The sequence below is a fragment of the Xenopus laevis genome, chromosome 3L, assembly GCF_017654675.1.
Source record: "Xenopus laevis strain J_2021 chromosome 3L, Xenopus_laevis_v10.1, whole genome shotgun sequence".
NCBI lineage: Eukaryota > Metazoa > Chordata > Amphibia > Anura > Pipidae > Xenopus > Xenopus laevis.
In genome coordinates this window covers 88,383,867-88,402,078 of record NC_054375.1, presented here as the reverse complement: position 1 = coordinate 88,402,078, position 18,212 = coordinate 88,383,867, and the positions used below count along the sequence as shown (strand labels likewise).

At 36.7% G+C, this 18,212-nt stretch overlaps 1 protein-coding gene across 2 annotated transcripts in view; it reads right to left on the bottom strand.

Moving 5' to 3' along the window:
- Positions 1-7,576: 7,576 nt before the first annotated feature.
- The window catches only part of usp6nl.L (USP6 N-terminal like L homeolog), an 83,092-nt gene continuing 72,456 nt past the window's right edge, over positions 7,577-18,212 (bottom strand). Inside the window, exon 15 of one of the 2 annotated variants that reach the window (XM_041585276.1) lies at positions 7,577-11,404. In XM_041585276.1, the coding sequence (XP_041441210.1) occupies positions 10,026-11,404 (1,379 nt within the window). In that variant the 3' untranslated portion in view covers positions 7,577-10,025. 2 annotated transcript variants of the gene reach the window in all.

Below are 18,212 nucleotides of genomic sequence, written 5' to 3'. Positions count from 1 at the left end.
GTTAATTCTAAGCAACTTTCCAAATGGACTTCATTTTTTCTTTTTTTTTATAGTTTTTGAATTATTTGCCATGTTCCCAGCTTTCAAATGGGGGTCACTGAGCCCCATCTAAAAACAAATCCTCTATAAGGCTACACATTTATTTTTATTGCTACATTCTGTTATTCAGCTTTCCATTTAGGCCCTCTCCTATTCATATTCCAGTCATTTATTCAAATCAGTGCACGGTTGCTAGGATAATTTCAACTGTAGCTACCATATTGATGAAAATGCAAACTGGAGTGCCGCTAAATAAAAAGCTAAAGAACCCAAAAACCACAAATAATAAAAAATGAAAACCAACTGCAAATTGTCTCAGAACATCACTCTCTATATCATACTAAAAGTTAATTTAAAGGTGAACAACCCTTTTGATAAGAGGATAATTAACCTGCCGTTTTGCATTTGCAGTGTGGGAGGAAGCCAGAGTACCTGGAGGAAACCCTCACCAACATGGGAAGAACGTAGGGGCAAATTCACTAAAGTGCGAAGTGCCAGCGTGACGTCTCCAGCGTGACGTCATTTCGTTACTTCGCCGATTTACTAATGGGTGCTGGCGTAAATTCACTTGCGATGTGGACCTACTCTAGCGCTACTTCGCACCCTTACACCAGGTGAAGTTGCGCTATGGCGATGGGACGTAACTACGCTAATTCACGGACTTGCACATTTTACTGAACGTTATCTCTTGCGCCAGACTTGCCTTCGCCACCTCAGACCATTGCAAAGTGCAATAGAGTAGATAGGGCTTGCTTCAAAAAAAGTTGACATTTTTTCTAAGTCCCAAAAATCGCTGGCGTCTTTTCCTTTTTTTAAGGGTGATAGGTTGAAAAAGATCGTAAATTTTTTTGGGGGTACCCTCCTTCCCCCCTACATTTCCTAACATATGGCACCTAAACTATACAGTGGGCACATGTATAGGGCAAAATAACAACTCTATTTTATTTTATGAAGCTTTCCCAGGCTTGTGTAGTGTAATGTATTTGCTGCTACATATACGTCCATTGTACTTTAACTTGGAACCATATGCAAATTAGGCAGCTAGCGTAATTTTGCTTTCCTTGATGAATTGACGCTAGCGCAACTTCCCTACCATTCACCTCCCTGATCGCAACTTTGGATTTTAGTGAATTAGTGGCGCCCTGGCGAAGTGTGGTGAAGCCTGCGCTAGCGCAACTCCGCAGGTTAGTGAATTTGCCCCATAGACTCTTGCAGATCGTGCCCTGGTTAGAATTGGACCCCCATAGTATGTCTACTATAAAAAAAACTCACACAAGAGGGTGCTTATTTTTCTACATTGGAAAAAAAAAAAAAAGACGTCAATATTTTTCTCCATCCTCGTAAGTGTAAATTACTGCTGAACTCCTGATGTAATAGCAATAAGATACATTTTGGAGATAAAAAAAAAAAAAAAGCTGAACTTTCCCTTTAAAAGACAGGCTTGAGACTTGTAATAATGTTATTGTTTTAATACAAGGCTGTTTTTTTCCTTGTTCTCATCCAGTTCCGTAGAAAAACAATGTCAATGGGTATTTCATACATCTTTTAGAAGTATATTTGAGCATATCACTAGCTTTAGCTTCTAAGATTCCTAAACAATACATATTTGACAGTTTGCATATTTTCTTTGGCTTCGGTAAAAAAAACAAAAATCCACGGACATGCTAACAAGGTCAAAAGCTTAGACATGGTGATTAATTTTACTCAAATTGGAAAGGAGAAAGCCTTTGTTTGCCGTCTGCGATGAATCCTAGGTATAAAATGATATGGGTGATGTTCTCTGGGGGTTTTACATTGTTCCAAAGTTCACCAGCTCTGTAAATCCAGATAGCTTTTTTTTTTTAACCATATAAGGGTTACTTCTAATTCATACCTACTATATTTTCAGCAAGAGCTTGCTTGAAAAAAAAGAATTAAATATTGCTGCAAAAAGGAAAATAGAAGATATTGTTTAAAGTTTTTTTTGTGGTTTCCATAATATACTACATAGTTTTGAGCAACCCGACACCTCTACCAGCACAAACCTGAATCTCTTTGCCTCCAAACTAATTGTTTTTAACCCATCATATTATACTTTGTGTATATAAACTCAACATTCACAGCAAGCCTTTATGGTCATGTATGCAGGGCATATCTAAGAGGAAGCTGGCAAGAACTCAACTGTCAACAGTTTATATTTAAATCTAGGCTAAAATTTCAGTGCTGCAATGTGAGAAATGCAGGTAACGAAAAACAGTTTGGGGAAAGGACAATGTAGTCATTGTAGAACACCATTAAAACAGAACCTTGCACCCTACTTTGGCCAGATTGATGACATATTCTGATACACTGTATTATGCCCCTGAGGAAGTGGGAATATAATAAAATAAGTTGAGCCAAATTTGCATGTTAAAGGGAAAGCTAAACTGGAGCATCTCACCTACTCAGAACTATATACAGATTCCAGTATGAAAGGCATATATACCAAGTGCCTCTCTCCTCAAATTTATTTTAATGCTTTGTGTTGCCAGCAACAACACCATAGTGTGCTTTTGTACAAATCATAGGACTTTAAATTGCCTCTATGGTCACCTGTTTAAAATTTGCCATACCTGCTATTTAGAGAGACAGAGGGGCAAATTCACTAAGATGCGAAGTTGCGCCAGGCGCAACTTCGCCAGGCGTAGTTTCGCCAGCGCTTCGCAAATTCACTAAAATCCGAAGTTGCGCACAGGGGTAGCGTAAGGTTGCGGAGTTGCGCTAGCGTTGTTTCGCTATATAAAGCGAAGTTGCGCTAGCAAAGGCTAATTTGCATACGGCGCGAAATTCAAATTTCAATGGAGGAACACGTATCTGCACTACAAATGCCTAGAAAACCTTCAAATCTGAAAATAAAAATTTTATTTTGCCCTACACATGTGCCCACTGTCTAGGTAAGTTGCCATGAGTCAGAAAATGTAGGGGGGAGGAAGGGAAGCCCCAAAAAATTTTTGATCTTTTTCAGCCTATCAGCCATCATGTAGAAAACACGCCAGCGTTTTTTGGGACTTAGAAAAATTTTTGACTTTTTTTGAAACAATCCCTATCTACTCTATTGCGCTTCGCCAGGTCTGAGGTGGCGAAGGAAGTCTAGCGTAAAAGGTAGCGTTCACTACACTGCGCAAGTTAGTGAATTTGCGTAGTTTCGTCGCTAGCGAAGATTCGCCTGGCGTAAGGTTGCGAAGTAACACTAGCGAAACTACGCCAGCGTTCGTTAGTGAATTTGCCCCAGAGCTTTTACTTATCTGACCCCTTTGCACCTCACTTATTTATATTGTAGGTTGAGCTAGCTTGTCAGACACCAGTTGTCCACCATCAGTACCTCTTTTACATGTTTCTCAGATAAATATCCACTAACTCTAAGATCGCTGGCCCACAACCATATTCATTGCAGATATGTCATTGTAGCCAAATATATTGGCACATTTACACTTTTATGGGGTTATTTATCAAAGGTCGAATTTTAGAGTTTTTTTAGACCTTGAATGAACTCACAACTCAAATGGTTTCTAATTTAAGAAAAAAATTGAATGGGAAAAACTGGAATCAGCGAGTTTGGGGTTAACAAGCCAAAAACTAAAATTAATCAAATTTTCCGAGAGAAAAAACTTGAATTGATTGAGGGTTTCGCTTGAAAGCTCAAACATCAAGAAGCTTAAAGGAATTGTTTGGGGTAAAAATAAAAACTGATTAAATAGATTGTATGTGTAAAATAAAAAAATATTTCTAATATTGTTAGTCAAAAATGTAATGTATAAAGGCTGAAATAACTGAATGTCTAACATAATAGCCAGAACATTACTTCCTGCTTTGTAGTTCTGGTTGGTTTCCATTCATTGGTTATCAAGCAGTAACCAATCAGTGACTTTAGGGGGGGGCACATGGGTCATAACTGTTTGCTTTTGAACGTTGAGGATCAATTGCAAACTCACTGTTGTGTCTCATGTGGCCCCGCTTCAAGTAGCTGACTGACTCAGAGTTCGAGAGCTGAAAACCAAAGTTCTGTTCTATTAGCCTTCAGTCTTTATAGATACATTTTTGTGTAACTAACGATGATAGAATTATTTTTTATTTTATTTACCCAGTTTTTATGTTGACACTAAACTGTTCCTTTAATATCTTTAAATAGTTTAAGGGACCTGTGCCATTGACTGCTACATGACCTTGACAGGTTTTAGATGGTGTATTTTCAGATTTTTTTTAACCAATCTATTTTTGACTCAAAAATAACCTCAAAAACTCGTTTCTTTGAAAACACAACTCAAACCTCAATAAATCTGCCCCTAAATTTACTCTCAAACACTAAAAATACATTGATCTTATGTAAAATGAGTATGTTCCTACAATCCCTCATTTCACTACAAAGATTAAAAAGGTTATTACATTCAAACCTTCTATCCTTTCAGATCTATTAAAAAACGTCAACAGAAAATAAACAAAGGGCTTCCTATAACTATAGATGCGATTTTTACCTCTCTCTACTGACAACATGGCTGTAGGAGAAGGAGTGCTTCACCCAAATGCAGCTTTCAGCTCTCTCTCTCTCTACAAGACTTTTTGCTGGCCACTTCAAAATAGTCCATAGCTTTTGGCTCATTGTCTGGCTGGAAGACCCATGAACTGTGAGACCAAATTTTCGAAACTGGGTTTAATACTGTACCCCATTATGCCGTGCTCCTGATTTCATGCCATGCACATACTTAAAATACCTTCATAACGAATACAGATAATTGATATCATAATAAGTGACCTATTAAAGAATCTTACCATAGTGGCATATACAGATCAGTAAATATTGCCCTTTTACATCTGACATTGATTGAGCCACCATTCTGTGATGGTCCGTGTGCTCCTTCAGAGATCACTTGACACAAAATAATTCAGCTGTACCAGGAAGTGGTATGGAAATAAAACCCTGTCCATTAATTGGCCTAGCATTTATGTGTGCTCTTAGTTCGCGTGTGAGTATAGTTAATTGTTTGAGCCAGGGGGCAGTCCTTAGTATTTAAAATGGCAGTTTTCTATTTAGGATTACCCAATGGTAGATATTTCTAGAAAAGTGTTAAGAAAATGGATATATATATATATGTATATATATATATATATATATATATATATATATATATGTGATAAAGGGTCAGCACACTCATTTGTAGATCAATCAAACGTGATTTTATTCAACACAGCATTGTGTCCAACGTTTCGGTCCCACTTGGGGACCTTTATCAAGGTGGGACCGAAACGTTGGACACAATGCTGTGTTGAATAAAATCACGTTTGATTGATCTACAAATGAGTGTGCTGACCCTTTATCACATACATTACAACTTTTGATCGTGCACCTCAGCAAAACAGGAGAAAAGAGTGCGGACACCCATGAGACTGGTATATATATATATATATATATATATATATATATATATATATATATATATATATATATATATATATATATATAAAGTATAACATATGAGCTGTTATTGTATTGCATTATGTAATGTAATATTTTTATGGATACCTGAACAATTCAAGAGTATAGTTTTCCTTTGAGGCAACCAGTTAAAGTGGTGGCAAATCAGTCCCAACACATCAGCAAATATCTTCAGTAGAGATAGTGTTGTTTTCTTAAAGGGGTGGTTCCCCTTTAAGGTGGCTTTTATTATGTTATAGAATGGCCAATAATATATTATTATTACTTTTTTATTACGGATCCTTCTATTCAGACTCTCTCCTGTCTCTTATTCAAATCAATGCACTGTTGCTAGGGTAATTTGGACCCTAGTTACCAGATTGCTTAAGATGCAAATTGAAGAGCTGCTGAATAAAAAGCTAAATAATTTAAAAACTAAAAATAATAAAAAAATGAAATCCAATTGCAAATTGTCTCAGAATATCACTCTATACATCATACTAAAAGTTATCTCAAAGGTGGACAACCCCTTTTACCGGATTGTTTCCCTTTTAAACAAATAGATGCTGTGTTTTACCAACAAGCTCTATTTTCCTTTTTTTGCCACTGGACAATCTTTTGGCTTGTTCAAGTATGTTGTGGTGAACTCCTGGCTGGCAGTTGATCAAGGCTTTCTCACCAGAATTCAAACAAACCTCTGCGATCTTTCAGTCGTTTCTACAGTGCCGTGGCTCTCAATATTCTTGATAACACTGCATGCATAGAGGAACAGTAAGGTCTCTGGAGATGGACTTTTAGCCTTGAGATTGTCTGTGCTTTTTCTTTTTAATTGTGTAACTCACCTCCAGTTCTCTGCTTTTCTTTCTTCTCTCCATATTCAGTGTAGTGCATACAGACACAGTACAGCATAACGAGAGACAACTTACGTCAATTCAAACTGGTTGAATGTGTGCTTCTTATATTGCAGGCACCTGCATCTCATCACAAATGTGTTTACTTACTAAATAAAAGACGAATCACCTGCTTACGAATCCAAATTGTTACTCACAATTTCACTAAAAAGTGTCATTATTTTGTCAATTTAGGATTCCTGTGTAGAATAAGAGTGTAAAATTGTTCCAGTTTTTTTTTTTTGTGTTGTTCCATTGCAAATAAACGGAATTCATATGTTAATACCATAGTGATGTTATTTTTAACAACTTTCTGGCAGAACTGGTTTATTAGAAATATGAAGGCAAAGGTGCCAACTTTTTTTGGCTACACAAATTTTACATCAATCAATTTTAACTAAATAGTATTTTTTATCAAAGCCTTTTTGGGTTTACTCAAATGTAAATATCCGTATGAATTTATTTGACTGATTTGAGAATGAATTAAAAAAAAAAAAAAAAAGCTATAGGGTTATACTAGAAGGGAACACAAACCTTTGAATGGACCCCAGCTTAAATAGGGCTGCTGGGTGCCCTTAGTTCCCACTGACTTTCTACCACTCCAAAATAATAATCTAATATATGGCCCAGAGCTGGCTTGGGGTTACAGAATAGTGATTATAGTCACTAGGGGTGCCTAACAATTACAATTTCATTCTTCTTTTAGAAAGTGCTTTATCTGCAGCCCAACTTACCTTTTGTGTACCATCTCTTTTTAATGTTTCTTCCAGGTCATAGCCCAAACCAACTAAATTGGATCGGATCACAATAATGCATAATATTCAAATAAACCATATTACACTATTCTTTATTTTAAAGCTTGAGGAGGAATTCTGTTTTGGGGTGATCAGGTTCTCTCAAGTCCCACAGGGCTACTGGCACTAAGCAATAAGAATAGTAAGTGAGCATAAGCTGCCATTCAATACAGCCATTAAAAACTGCTAGTCAGTCATCAACTTAAAGCTGTGCTGAAAATAACATTTTAACAGCTTTTCAAAACGATCAAAAATGTTCTGAAAGAAAAGAGGCACAGCCATTCATTTAATAATGTTAATTTTACATGTTAAAAAAGTCACATAAAAAAAAACAGTTATAAAACTGTAGCTGATGACATATGAAAATAGTATGTATATATTTTATACATTAAATCTACAATATTTACCATTACTAAACATGTTTCAAGCAGCATTTGCTGCATATGATATAGTTTATTATACAGCTTAATAAAGAATTACAGAACTGTGATCATTACATGGGGATTTACACAGTCATATTTTATTTTATGTACACTGGGTATCTCTAAACTGGCTGAAATAAGCAACAACACACAAAACCAACAAGTAGAACAATATGGATCCCATTATTTGTTACAGTGTAGTGTTTAGCTATACATAAGCTGCATTGAGCAGATCTCATTATTACAAATACATATACACTATGCAAATCATATACAACACATTGCTACAGTAAAACTAGCTACTTTGCATGTATCTGCAAACGTACTTGTATTGCAGAGCAAGCAAAATGGTGACTTGTAAAGAAAAATGGACTCTTGCATGTAGGTATACTACAGTACTTTGTTCTTCCTGGAAGAACTACTATTGTGTCGTGCTACCTTGGTGTGTAATGCTGCAGAGTATGTGTGTGTGTGTAAGCCGAAATGACTAAAATTATACTCCTACTTTAGAGCTGTTTAAGAAGAAAAAAATAAGTGTCAATCACAACTTGTTAAAAACCCACTCAAACTGGTTCTTGGGAATAAAGCAGACAGTTGAAATGGATTTGCCTTCTCTTAACCATTAGTGTCATTGCAGTACAATGCATTGGTTCATAAAAGGTGTCATGGAGTAATGATAAAACAGCAGACATTAAGCCATTAGAAGCCAAGGCACACTGTGAAAGGTACATGCTGCTACAGGAGAGTACATGATTACTGAATGGGGGAGCTGGAATCAATACAGAAGTTGCATGAAGATTGAAACCAAAGCAGAATAGAAGTTGGCAATGAGGCGGGGGGGGGGATAGAGAGTTCCAAAAAAATGAAATCTTTTGATTGATTTTGGTACAAGACACATTATATTAGTTATTTTTAACCGTCACCCCCATACTGCCAGGAAAGCTCCCACCTCACCAATCTGAACAAGGCCTCTACAGGAGCATTTCCTGCATAACAAGGTTCTAGCATTCAGTCAATACACGTAATAGTAGAACATCTTTGACTAAATGACTAGAAACAACATCACTACAGAGACCTCAGTCTACATTCATATTTAATTACTATGCAAACTATTAAAGGGGGATAGCGTAAGGGCTGCTATAACTGGTTTAAAAGCTATGCCATCTTCCAATGTTTAAACATACCAGTGTCTGAAACTTGCATGGACTGTTCTTTCTTAATGATCAAATGCATATATAATGGCCTCTATTAACATATCAACACATTTAGCCAGCCAGCCCTGGGATTTTAGTGGCAGGACATATAGTTAACATAGAATAATCCAAAAACAGACAAACCATTAGTGATAAGTTTTATCTTCTGTAAATTGTTCCTTCATCTTAGATTTTTCTATTTGATGTACATTACTGCAAAACCTTTGATTTTTGCATGGGATTCACTCAACACCCACATCTCACAGCTGGCGCATTGCTTTCAAAATCAGAGAAAAGAAAGCTGCCAACTATGTACAAAAATGCATTTTACAAATGTGGCCATCCCTAGACACTGCATTAGCTTGTGATCAATAAATAGGCTGGAAACTGGAAAGTTTGCTAAAAGCAGTACTAAAGTCAAAGCACTTTATGCAAGCTAAAAACATCAGGTGGGATCAATCACATATTTGCACTCCGTTACAGGCTACTTTGATATATCACAATTTGTTACCTTATGTATGTGTTCTATCATATGGACTGTGCCACCAATGCAAAGTGAAACAAAGAGTCTTATTGCTTTCATTTCAAAGAATGGAAATAACAATATTTTATAATGTGAAAGATGGCAACTTGTCAATACATGCAAGTCCTGTAAATAATGGACAGCTCCACTGCGGATATTGCTTGCCTTCTAAATGGTCTCATTTAATATTGCTAAAATCGGCTGCAGTAAGAAAGTAGGCAGATTTCCTATTTTTTTTTCTCAGTGTTGTGAACTGCAACTTCTCACTGTCCCAAACTGTCAGAGAGGAGGTGCTGCTATTTGTGGATCATGAAACCTACGGCTTTTATGAGACATTTTTTTTTTTATTATAAAGACTGAATACATACCAATAATAAATGTCTTTTCTGGGAATGGGGTGGAAATGAAGCATGAAAAACGACAGTACAATTTAAACTGGATGGAAAAAATATCGAATTATGGTCAGTTTAAAACCGACTGATTGACTTACACAATAAATAGAAATTCATAAAAGCAAACCTAAATCTTTTAAGTTGCACATGCTCTCTGTTTATTAAAGCACTTCTATAAGGGACCTGGTGTGTGTTTGAAGTCTACTTTTCACTAATGATAATGACATTTTTCAAACAGAAGAGCTATAACATGTACAACATATTAAGCCGCCTTGACAAGTTAAGGCCAACTATGTGTTATAGTCTATTTTTTGGATTCACTAAAGCATACAATGAGCTGTTTTTCACAGCATCACAGATTCATGCATTATAATACCATCACGTGGATTTCTAAGAGGCGTAGCTCCAGAATTTGAATGTAGATATTGTGGAGGAGGTTCTCTATTAGTACGAGGAGAAGTCCTTAGTCTCACTGGACTATTAGCAGAAACAGAAGAGAAATTATAGTGCTGACCTGTTGAGGGTGGAAAATTTGGGGACTTTTGCAAACTGGATAAGTAACTTTGAGAGACCTCTCTATTTAATGGCTGCCCAATTGTTCCAAATGCGGTATCAGGAAAGAATGTATGGTCCATATGATAATCCACTGGTGGTAAAATATATTTGGTGTTTAATTTTTGGTTATAACTACTTAAATGCAGAGTTGCGCTTTCATCAGCAGGTAAGACTTCTATTCTGTGAGAAGGAGATGTGACATTGTATTGCCTTGCAGTGGGATTTACAGGCATTTTATCAGGAGGCAAATCAAAGCTTTGTCCATAAGATCTTCTTGAAGGGCTCACCAAGTTTATTGGTGAATATTGTTCACTATTAGGTTTACTCACTGAATTTTCAGTGTAAAGAGGTGGGTTGCTGTATGATGGTGGTGGCTGTTTTATGCTAAATACATCATCTGGATCCTGTAAGTGTGCTGAGCGTGATGGAGAGTGCTGTATGAATACAATTCCAGAATTTTCAGATATTCTTGATGGACTGGATCCTTTTGAGGGATTCCGTGATACAGTACTTGTTGAGTAAACAGTGTTTCTCTGGGTAAAGGAATCAGCGCTATATCTTTTTTCATTAGTATTGTCACTATCGTCCCCTCCAGGAACATTATCGTACTGAGATGCATTGGACCCTCTTTTACCTTCCACATCTAAATGCCTACTTGTGTGCTTGACAATCGCAGCTTGAGATTCTGAATGATTTGCAGCATTGTAATCTGGTGGTTTACCCTTTCCCTCAGCTATTTTTAAGAGATCCTTATTTTTGGGTTCTGAAGGCATCTTCCACAAAGGTGCAATACCCTTTGATGTATTTGGTGTTGCATTTGAATTCTTGTTAGCTGCAGCATGGTTATTTAATTTATTATCCTTCTGGTTTAAAGAATAATCTGAATATTTCCTGTATTCAATATCCACTTTGTTTTGTTCTGAATGGGAATCAGCCTGTCCTTTCTTTGCCATTTTTAAATTAGCTTTCTCCATGGAGTTCTTTCTCCGTCTTTCAATGCTTGTGGAGTTTTGCAACAGTTTACTGGGTGAAGGTACCTTATCTGATTTAACTTGAGAGGGAAGCCTGTTGGTTGTACTTTGTCCATTCACAACATGATTTAGAGCTGTAGGTAGAGGCTCTGGTGGAATCTGGCCCAGTGGTTTCATTGGAAACTCTTCATCTTTGCCTGTGATTAAAAAAAGGGGAAGAAGGCGTCACCAAAAGTATGGAAAATGTTAATCACTCAAAAAATTAATGTACAAATCATCCAAAGCAGAAGACCTATATGCTTCTCATACAAAAGAAAAATTCTAAAAACAAAATCAAAGACTAAAAAGCAAAATAAGCAAACATTCAATTTTTACTTTACAAATAATTTGTTTCTTTAATTTATTTAAAAGTTACAATTATAGGGGGTGGGATTCTGCCTATATATTTGAGACCCCTCCAAGTGAGGCAAAGCAGTATCCACAAGGCTGGGACAGTGTTTTAATCGTTAACATGTTCATAACAACAAATGCCATGATTTGCATACATGTATTATAATAAATAATTTTAAACAGAGAGTGCACTACGGCTACATGTTTTGTGATTTTAAGAGTCTTGATAAAAGAGTCCTTTGCTAAAATCATATCAGTATATTCAGACTGTGTGAACTTATCATAACATTACATTAAAGGGATTGTCGTAGGAAAATGGTGTTTACATTTTTTTAATTCCCTAAACAACTTGCACATGCCCAAAAAATTCATAGGTCATTCGTATTATTGTTAACATTTCATTGCCAAATATTTTGGCATACAGTAAAGTGCCATTTATCTGATCATATTTTGTTATAACATGGTTTCCATAAAACTCAGTATCTGATTGATACCGAAGCATCATACATGAAGTACCCATTGTTTTCTGTACAAAAAAAAGCCAGGGTCCATCATACTCTCTATGGCATTATGCTTATAACTCTGGCCTACCTTGAACAGTAGAATACACTTTATTTATTAAAGTTATCAGTCAATAGCTAGTACAAATCCTTACATTTTCAAATAGAAAGAATGATACATATTCTCCTACTCAATTTTTATCTATTATAAAATCTTAGTATATCACAACAATTATAGTTGATTCTTACTTTTGTAACCCTCACACAGGGAAAAGATTTCTGTGGCAGGTTTGATTGTCACACAACTCACTGTGTATACCTAATTAAGTTGTTATACTATCTATGTTATGTGTGTAAGACAAATCCTTATTTTAAGATCCACTTTGGTGAACACAGGTCTCATACTGAATGTATTATTAAGAGATTTATTAATGATGATTTAAAGGAGAAGCAAAGGCATCCTGCGCTTGGGGGTGCCAAATGTTAGGCACCCCCCCCCCAGTGATTGTATTAACTTAATTGAAACGGCGCTCCTATCAGCAGAAAACTGCACCGGCCCGGGGTTATGCCAGTGAGCACCAAGGAACGCTTCTCTTCCGTCTTACAATTTCACGTGGCTGCGCATGCTCAGTAGAACAAAAAGCCGAACTTTATCTAAAAAGTTGGCTATTTCGTTCAACTGTGCATGTGTTTGTCCTGGGAAATTTGAAGCAAGAAGAAGCCATAAGAGGATCGCTCTGTGGTGCTCACTAGTATAACCCCAGGAGCACCGGTGCGGGGTTTCATTGGGCACCCCCAAGTGCAGGATGACTTTCCTTCTCCTTTAAAGGGGGATGAGCATTCTTTGGCTGTACATTGTGCTGAGATGCAACATCAAGTCACTGTGAGTTACAGAGGGTGGTGACTGATCAAATACCAAGATTAAAGAGAGGTGGTGACCATGAACGATGGGTGTTTTAGAAGGAGTGCTTTTGGAACCACAGGGATTAAATGTTTCATTACACCAAATTCCTAAATGCCCTGGATGTTGTTGTGGCTATTGTATATTGTGGCTAGTGAACACTAGGTGCATATGAATTGCTGAGTACCATAAAATATCCCATTTGTCATTGCCTTTACTATACAAGGACTTGAGCATTGCACCAGAGTTATATAGTATGCTCTTAATATTTACCTTTATGTTTATCCATCAATGGGCTTCAGAAAATCCCTTAACATTTAAGATTTCTATACAACCCATCTCACTACTCAGCAAGCAAGCTACATATATGTAAATTGAGATTTCCTTTTGTCCTGATATTGCTTTATCTTATGCACCATTGCAGAATCACTTCCTCCTAATTGCCTTTTCATCCTCTTCTTATAGTTTTACATCACTGATGGTGAGGTTTGGGCATTTTTTTTAGAATATGATCTTAGTTTAATTTCCAAACATGTAGCACTAATATTTGATCACACTATTACCACTCTGAATGCACTACACAACAAAACCTTTAAATATATAAAAGGTTTGCTTCCAGTTATGTCCAATACTTTAATGTACAATTATATAATAAAAGTATAGTAACTATTCTTTAGTTTGCTACTGAAGCCAGCTGACAAGAAAACACACAGCGCATGTACCTATTCCACTCTAAAAGTAATGTTAGACAAATATACTCACTAAATTCAAATGCCAATAGCACTATATTCGCAAGGTAATATAATTCTATAATAATCTTACAAAACCATTCTGATCAACTTGTAGACAAGAAGTAGCAACGGTAGATGTTTTATCATAGGGACAAACCCAGCAAGGATAACACAGTAGGAAAACGAGCTATTTACTGAGAGGAGACAGATTTTCTTGCATTCAAGTCCAGTAATCCCAGATCTAAATCTGTAGTTGTGAAACAATCAAGAACCACCTATGAAATTATTTGTGATTGCCCTGGCTTTGCAGGATTTGTCACCTAATTACACTGGAATATGTTAGATAATGCTTATTTAATGAAAAGTATGACTCGTTTTCTACAAAAATAACCTACTTTCAAACATTGTAAGAAGCTATTTTAATGGGTTGTGAACTATTATTTTTATTTTTTCCCATGAATTCATGTAAGAAATCCTTGCAGTGAAGGCTGATGAGACTATCATGACAATAAATCAAGATATTATACCCATGAGCAGTAGCTGAATTGTAGGTTGAGGAGTAGGTTTAGCCGGAGAGCTGGACAGGTTGAATATCCCTGCTATATTTCCAATGTAGTATTTCTTAACTCAAATTTTTTTTAAAGCTGTAATTCTTATGTCTACACTGCTTGTGGCTTAATTCCACATAAGATTACAACTACAGGTACAACCTACTGCATTTGTCTACACATAACAGCTGCTTAATGTGACAGTATTGGGATTCTTAAATATATGACTTTTTTTTCCTTTCTAGAACAAATTACTTGGAAGAATTCAGACAGAGAACAGAACTAAGGAAAGAACTATTTTTAGAACTTTTTGTATCATGGATATCTCTCGCCACCCAGTGGCACTCACAGGCATTGTTATTTGGTATGCTGAGAGGATATGCTCTGTTAGAAGGAATTCAGTTTAAGCTGTTTGGCCATTTAAGCTTACCACTGTTCATAGTATGCAGCACAGAGAAGCAGAATACGTATGAATATTGTGTGATACAAGACTGCAAATGAACCAATGCCAGAGACAGGTAAAATGTACGCAAAAATGTAAAACGTGCAGATGAATTATAAAAATGCTTTTTAAAGACGAACATCCTGTTTTCAGATTTTTTATGATTATAAACATGTTTGCTTAACAAACTGAAAACAGAATCTGCTTTGCTTTAATGACAGAAACTAGAGATTCAATGAAATTGGGATCTATTAAAAAAATGCCCTGTGTTTTAAAAAGATATGCTCCTTTAACTATCACAGCATGGAAGAAGTATAAAGAAAGGGCATGAAAAGCTTTATTTTAGTTAAATGTCACAAGAAAGCGGCTGCTTTCTGTAGTGAAAAAGAGGCATCCTGCGGCACCATTTAGCAGTCATTATGATGAATATAATGTGCTTAAAATTGCAAGCCAAATGAAAGCCTCTTATGCTTGTATACAGAAGTGTATCTGGAATATAACACTACAGCAACAATACCAACAAATGCAACAGAAATTGCGATAAACGTCTAAAAATCAGCACCAGAGCACTTGTTGTCAATAGAAAGTATTTAGGGCATTTCAAAGCTATTCTCTTTTTGTCTTTAAGTTGCCCTTCTGTTAATGAAACACAAGCTGCTCAATATTTAATACAGTTTCAAGTACTCTTATTAAATGGCAAGACATGTTGCATTTACAGATCTCTTTTTAAACTTTGGGCTATTCATCAAATAACATCATGATTCCAAGGCTGATTATGAATAGCATGTAATTCATGTTTAAGTCTCGGGTGAAGATGATGACATTGAAGTGAACCAAAGTAGTACATGCAGCCGACCAAGACTGGAACTTTGTCAAGGCATGATTGAGACAGAAAGTAAGCCAGCATAGGCAGAAACTTTGACTTGTCCTATTTTAGAAAGATAATGTCAAATATGATCACAGGAGACACAGGTCAGACTAATAAGGTAAGAACTCTCCTTGTTTCATAAGCATCACTGTTACTACCAAACTAGCACTAGATTATAGATAAAAATGAATTTCTACAATTTACTATCACGGAAAATTTTACTCCCATCACAACATTTTGCCCAAGTATGAAGGTAATCACTCATAAGCTTTTATAAGCTATTAATTGCACCTCCTTGGTTGCAGACCATTATGCTGCACCTCAAACTGTATGAAATAAACCTTCATCAACTGAAACAAGCACTTAAGTCAGTTGGCATCTTTGGAGTATTTGGCTTGATGCTAGGCAGATCACTGCTTGCTTGGCAGCTTTCTTCATACAACTATACTAGCAAACATGCAGCATTAGGCATACTTAAAATTGTGTTCTTCAGTTCAGCAATTACCTGTATGGGAAATTAGCAAGCCAATTGGCCTTTAAATGTATATTTGATATATTAATACACTATATCATGCCTACCTCCAAGTGTACCTAGAAACTTGGCCCTATGAGCTTGTCATCTTCTAGGAATTCTGAAAAATGTTGGCAAGGTTTGCTTTCATACAAACACAAGAGCATTACAGTGGTTGGGATCTTATTTTGGCCTGGTCCATGGTGCATTGGCAGGTGAAGGTGAATAGGAGCCAAAGCACCTTTTAAATTCCTGCTGTTCTAATGCTTCTTCTTTTTACAGAAATTATCAGAACAATAGAAAGGTGGCCATACATTATGTAGTCCCTCGTAAATTCTCTATTAATTTGGTCCATGGTCATATTGGGTGGAATGTGTACCTAGACAGCCCCTATATGAAAACTTTAATACTCAGCATTGTTTATAGTGGTATTATTCCATTGACATCTTTAAAGACAGATCCAATTAACCTATCACTTACCTTCTTTGTTTCAATCAAAGAAACATCTTTAGCACAGAGTACCAGCAGGACACAGTCTCTTAAAAATAATCCTTTATTGATTTCATTAAAATCAAGGAGACTTCAGGAACATATCAAAAACCACACGCTTGACAGGGTTCGTAGCTACCAGCCACTTTCTCAAAAGCTTTGTCCAATGAATGCCATCTCGTCTATGACAGTGTGCAACCCTGGGATGTGGTGTTTGATAGCAGATGCCATGCTTCCTCTGCTATTCGACATTAACTTAATCTTTGTTATCTAGTGTGTACTGTGCGCCTTGGTTCTCAAAACTAAGTGAAGCTTTCCCTCCAGACTTGCTGTACTGCAGCTAGGGTTGCCACCTTTTCTGGAAAAAAATACGGCCTTCCTATATATTTATCTTTTTTGGATACACGTTGATGAAACTGACACAGGCACAACACTGCTAGCTCATAGATTGGAATCATGGGAAGCACTGAGAAACCTACCTTATAGGAAACTTAGAGACTATAAGTCATGTAAGTCGACCATCACGACATCATATAAAGCATGGACCTTAGCCTGCCAAATTACAGGTCATCCTCCGACAGTCGTCTCTCCTTACCTGCCGCTTTGGAGAAATTCTCATCTCCCTCATCTTAGAAATTTGCAAGATTTCCATTACTGGCCCCAAATGGGGATAAAAACACTGGGTCACCTATTAAAATAACAAGTATTCCCCACACAGGCACAACTACAAGTCAAAACTGGAGCAGTCGCAATTTAATTCTACAGATTCTTGCAATTACACCATGCCTTTCAGGCACAATTTCTCTCATTCACTGTGGAATATTCCTCTCCCCAATGGAATCAGTCCTTGACAACCCACAAATCAGCAAACTCACATCTCGCCTCTATCCCCTCACCCTTTACCAGGACAAAGCATAAATGGATACAATTTATCCCTAACCTAAACGATGATCAGTGGGAAGTGGCTACAGACACGTTGTACCGAGATCTAATCTCTATAAGAGACAGGATGACCAAATTCAACCTGATCCATCAATTGTATATCAGTCCAAAGCCGCAAAGGATGGAATTTAGACCGGACACAGCCTGTCCCAAATGCCAGGATCTAATTGCTTCCTTTTTTCATCTTCTATGAGAATGTCCAAAACTACAAACATACTGGGGTGAAGTAGTCAAATATATGGGGGATAGCCTTGCATTTCCTAATGTTACCCAGCGGTAAGTCTCTTGAGTCTAGTAGATGATCTCCTTCCACTGAACAAGTCTAGATGTTTGGCAAGGACATTACTTTTCTATGCAAAGAAAATAATTGTGATGAACTGGATGGGGGGGCACCATGCCTAAAGTGGAACACTGGATTAATCTAGTTATTAAAATACTTCCTTCCATTAGGCTAACCTATGAATCTCGAAGCACCTCAGGGAAATTTGAAAAAGTGTGGTCATCCTGGCTAGATATTCATAAGATAGATGACATGGGAAACTAATTTGTAATAGTCTGGTGAATGATATGAAGCTATGATAACAAAAAGGGGCTCTAACTTATCGTGGCTTTGTATTACTTGACTTGTGCAAATTCATGTGCATTGTACATTGTTCCTTATCTTTCCTTCCCCTCTTTCTCCC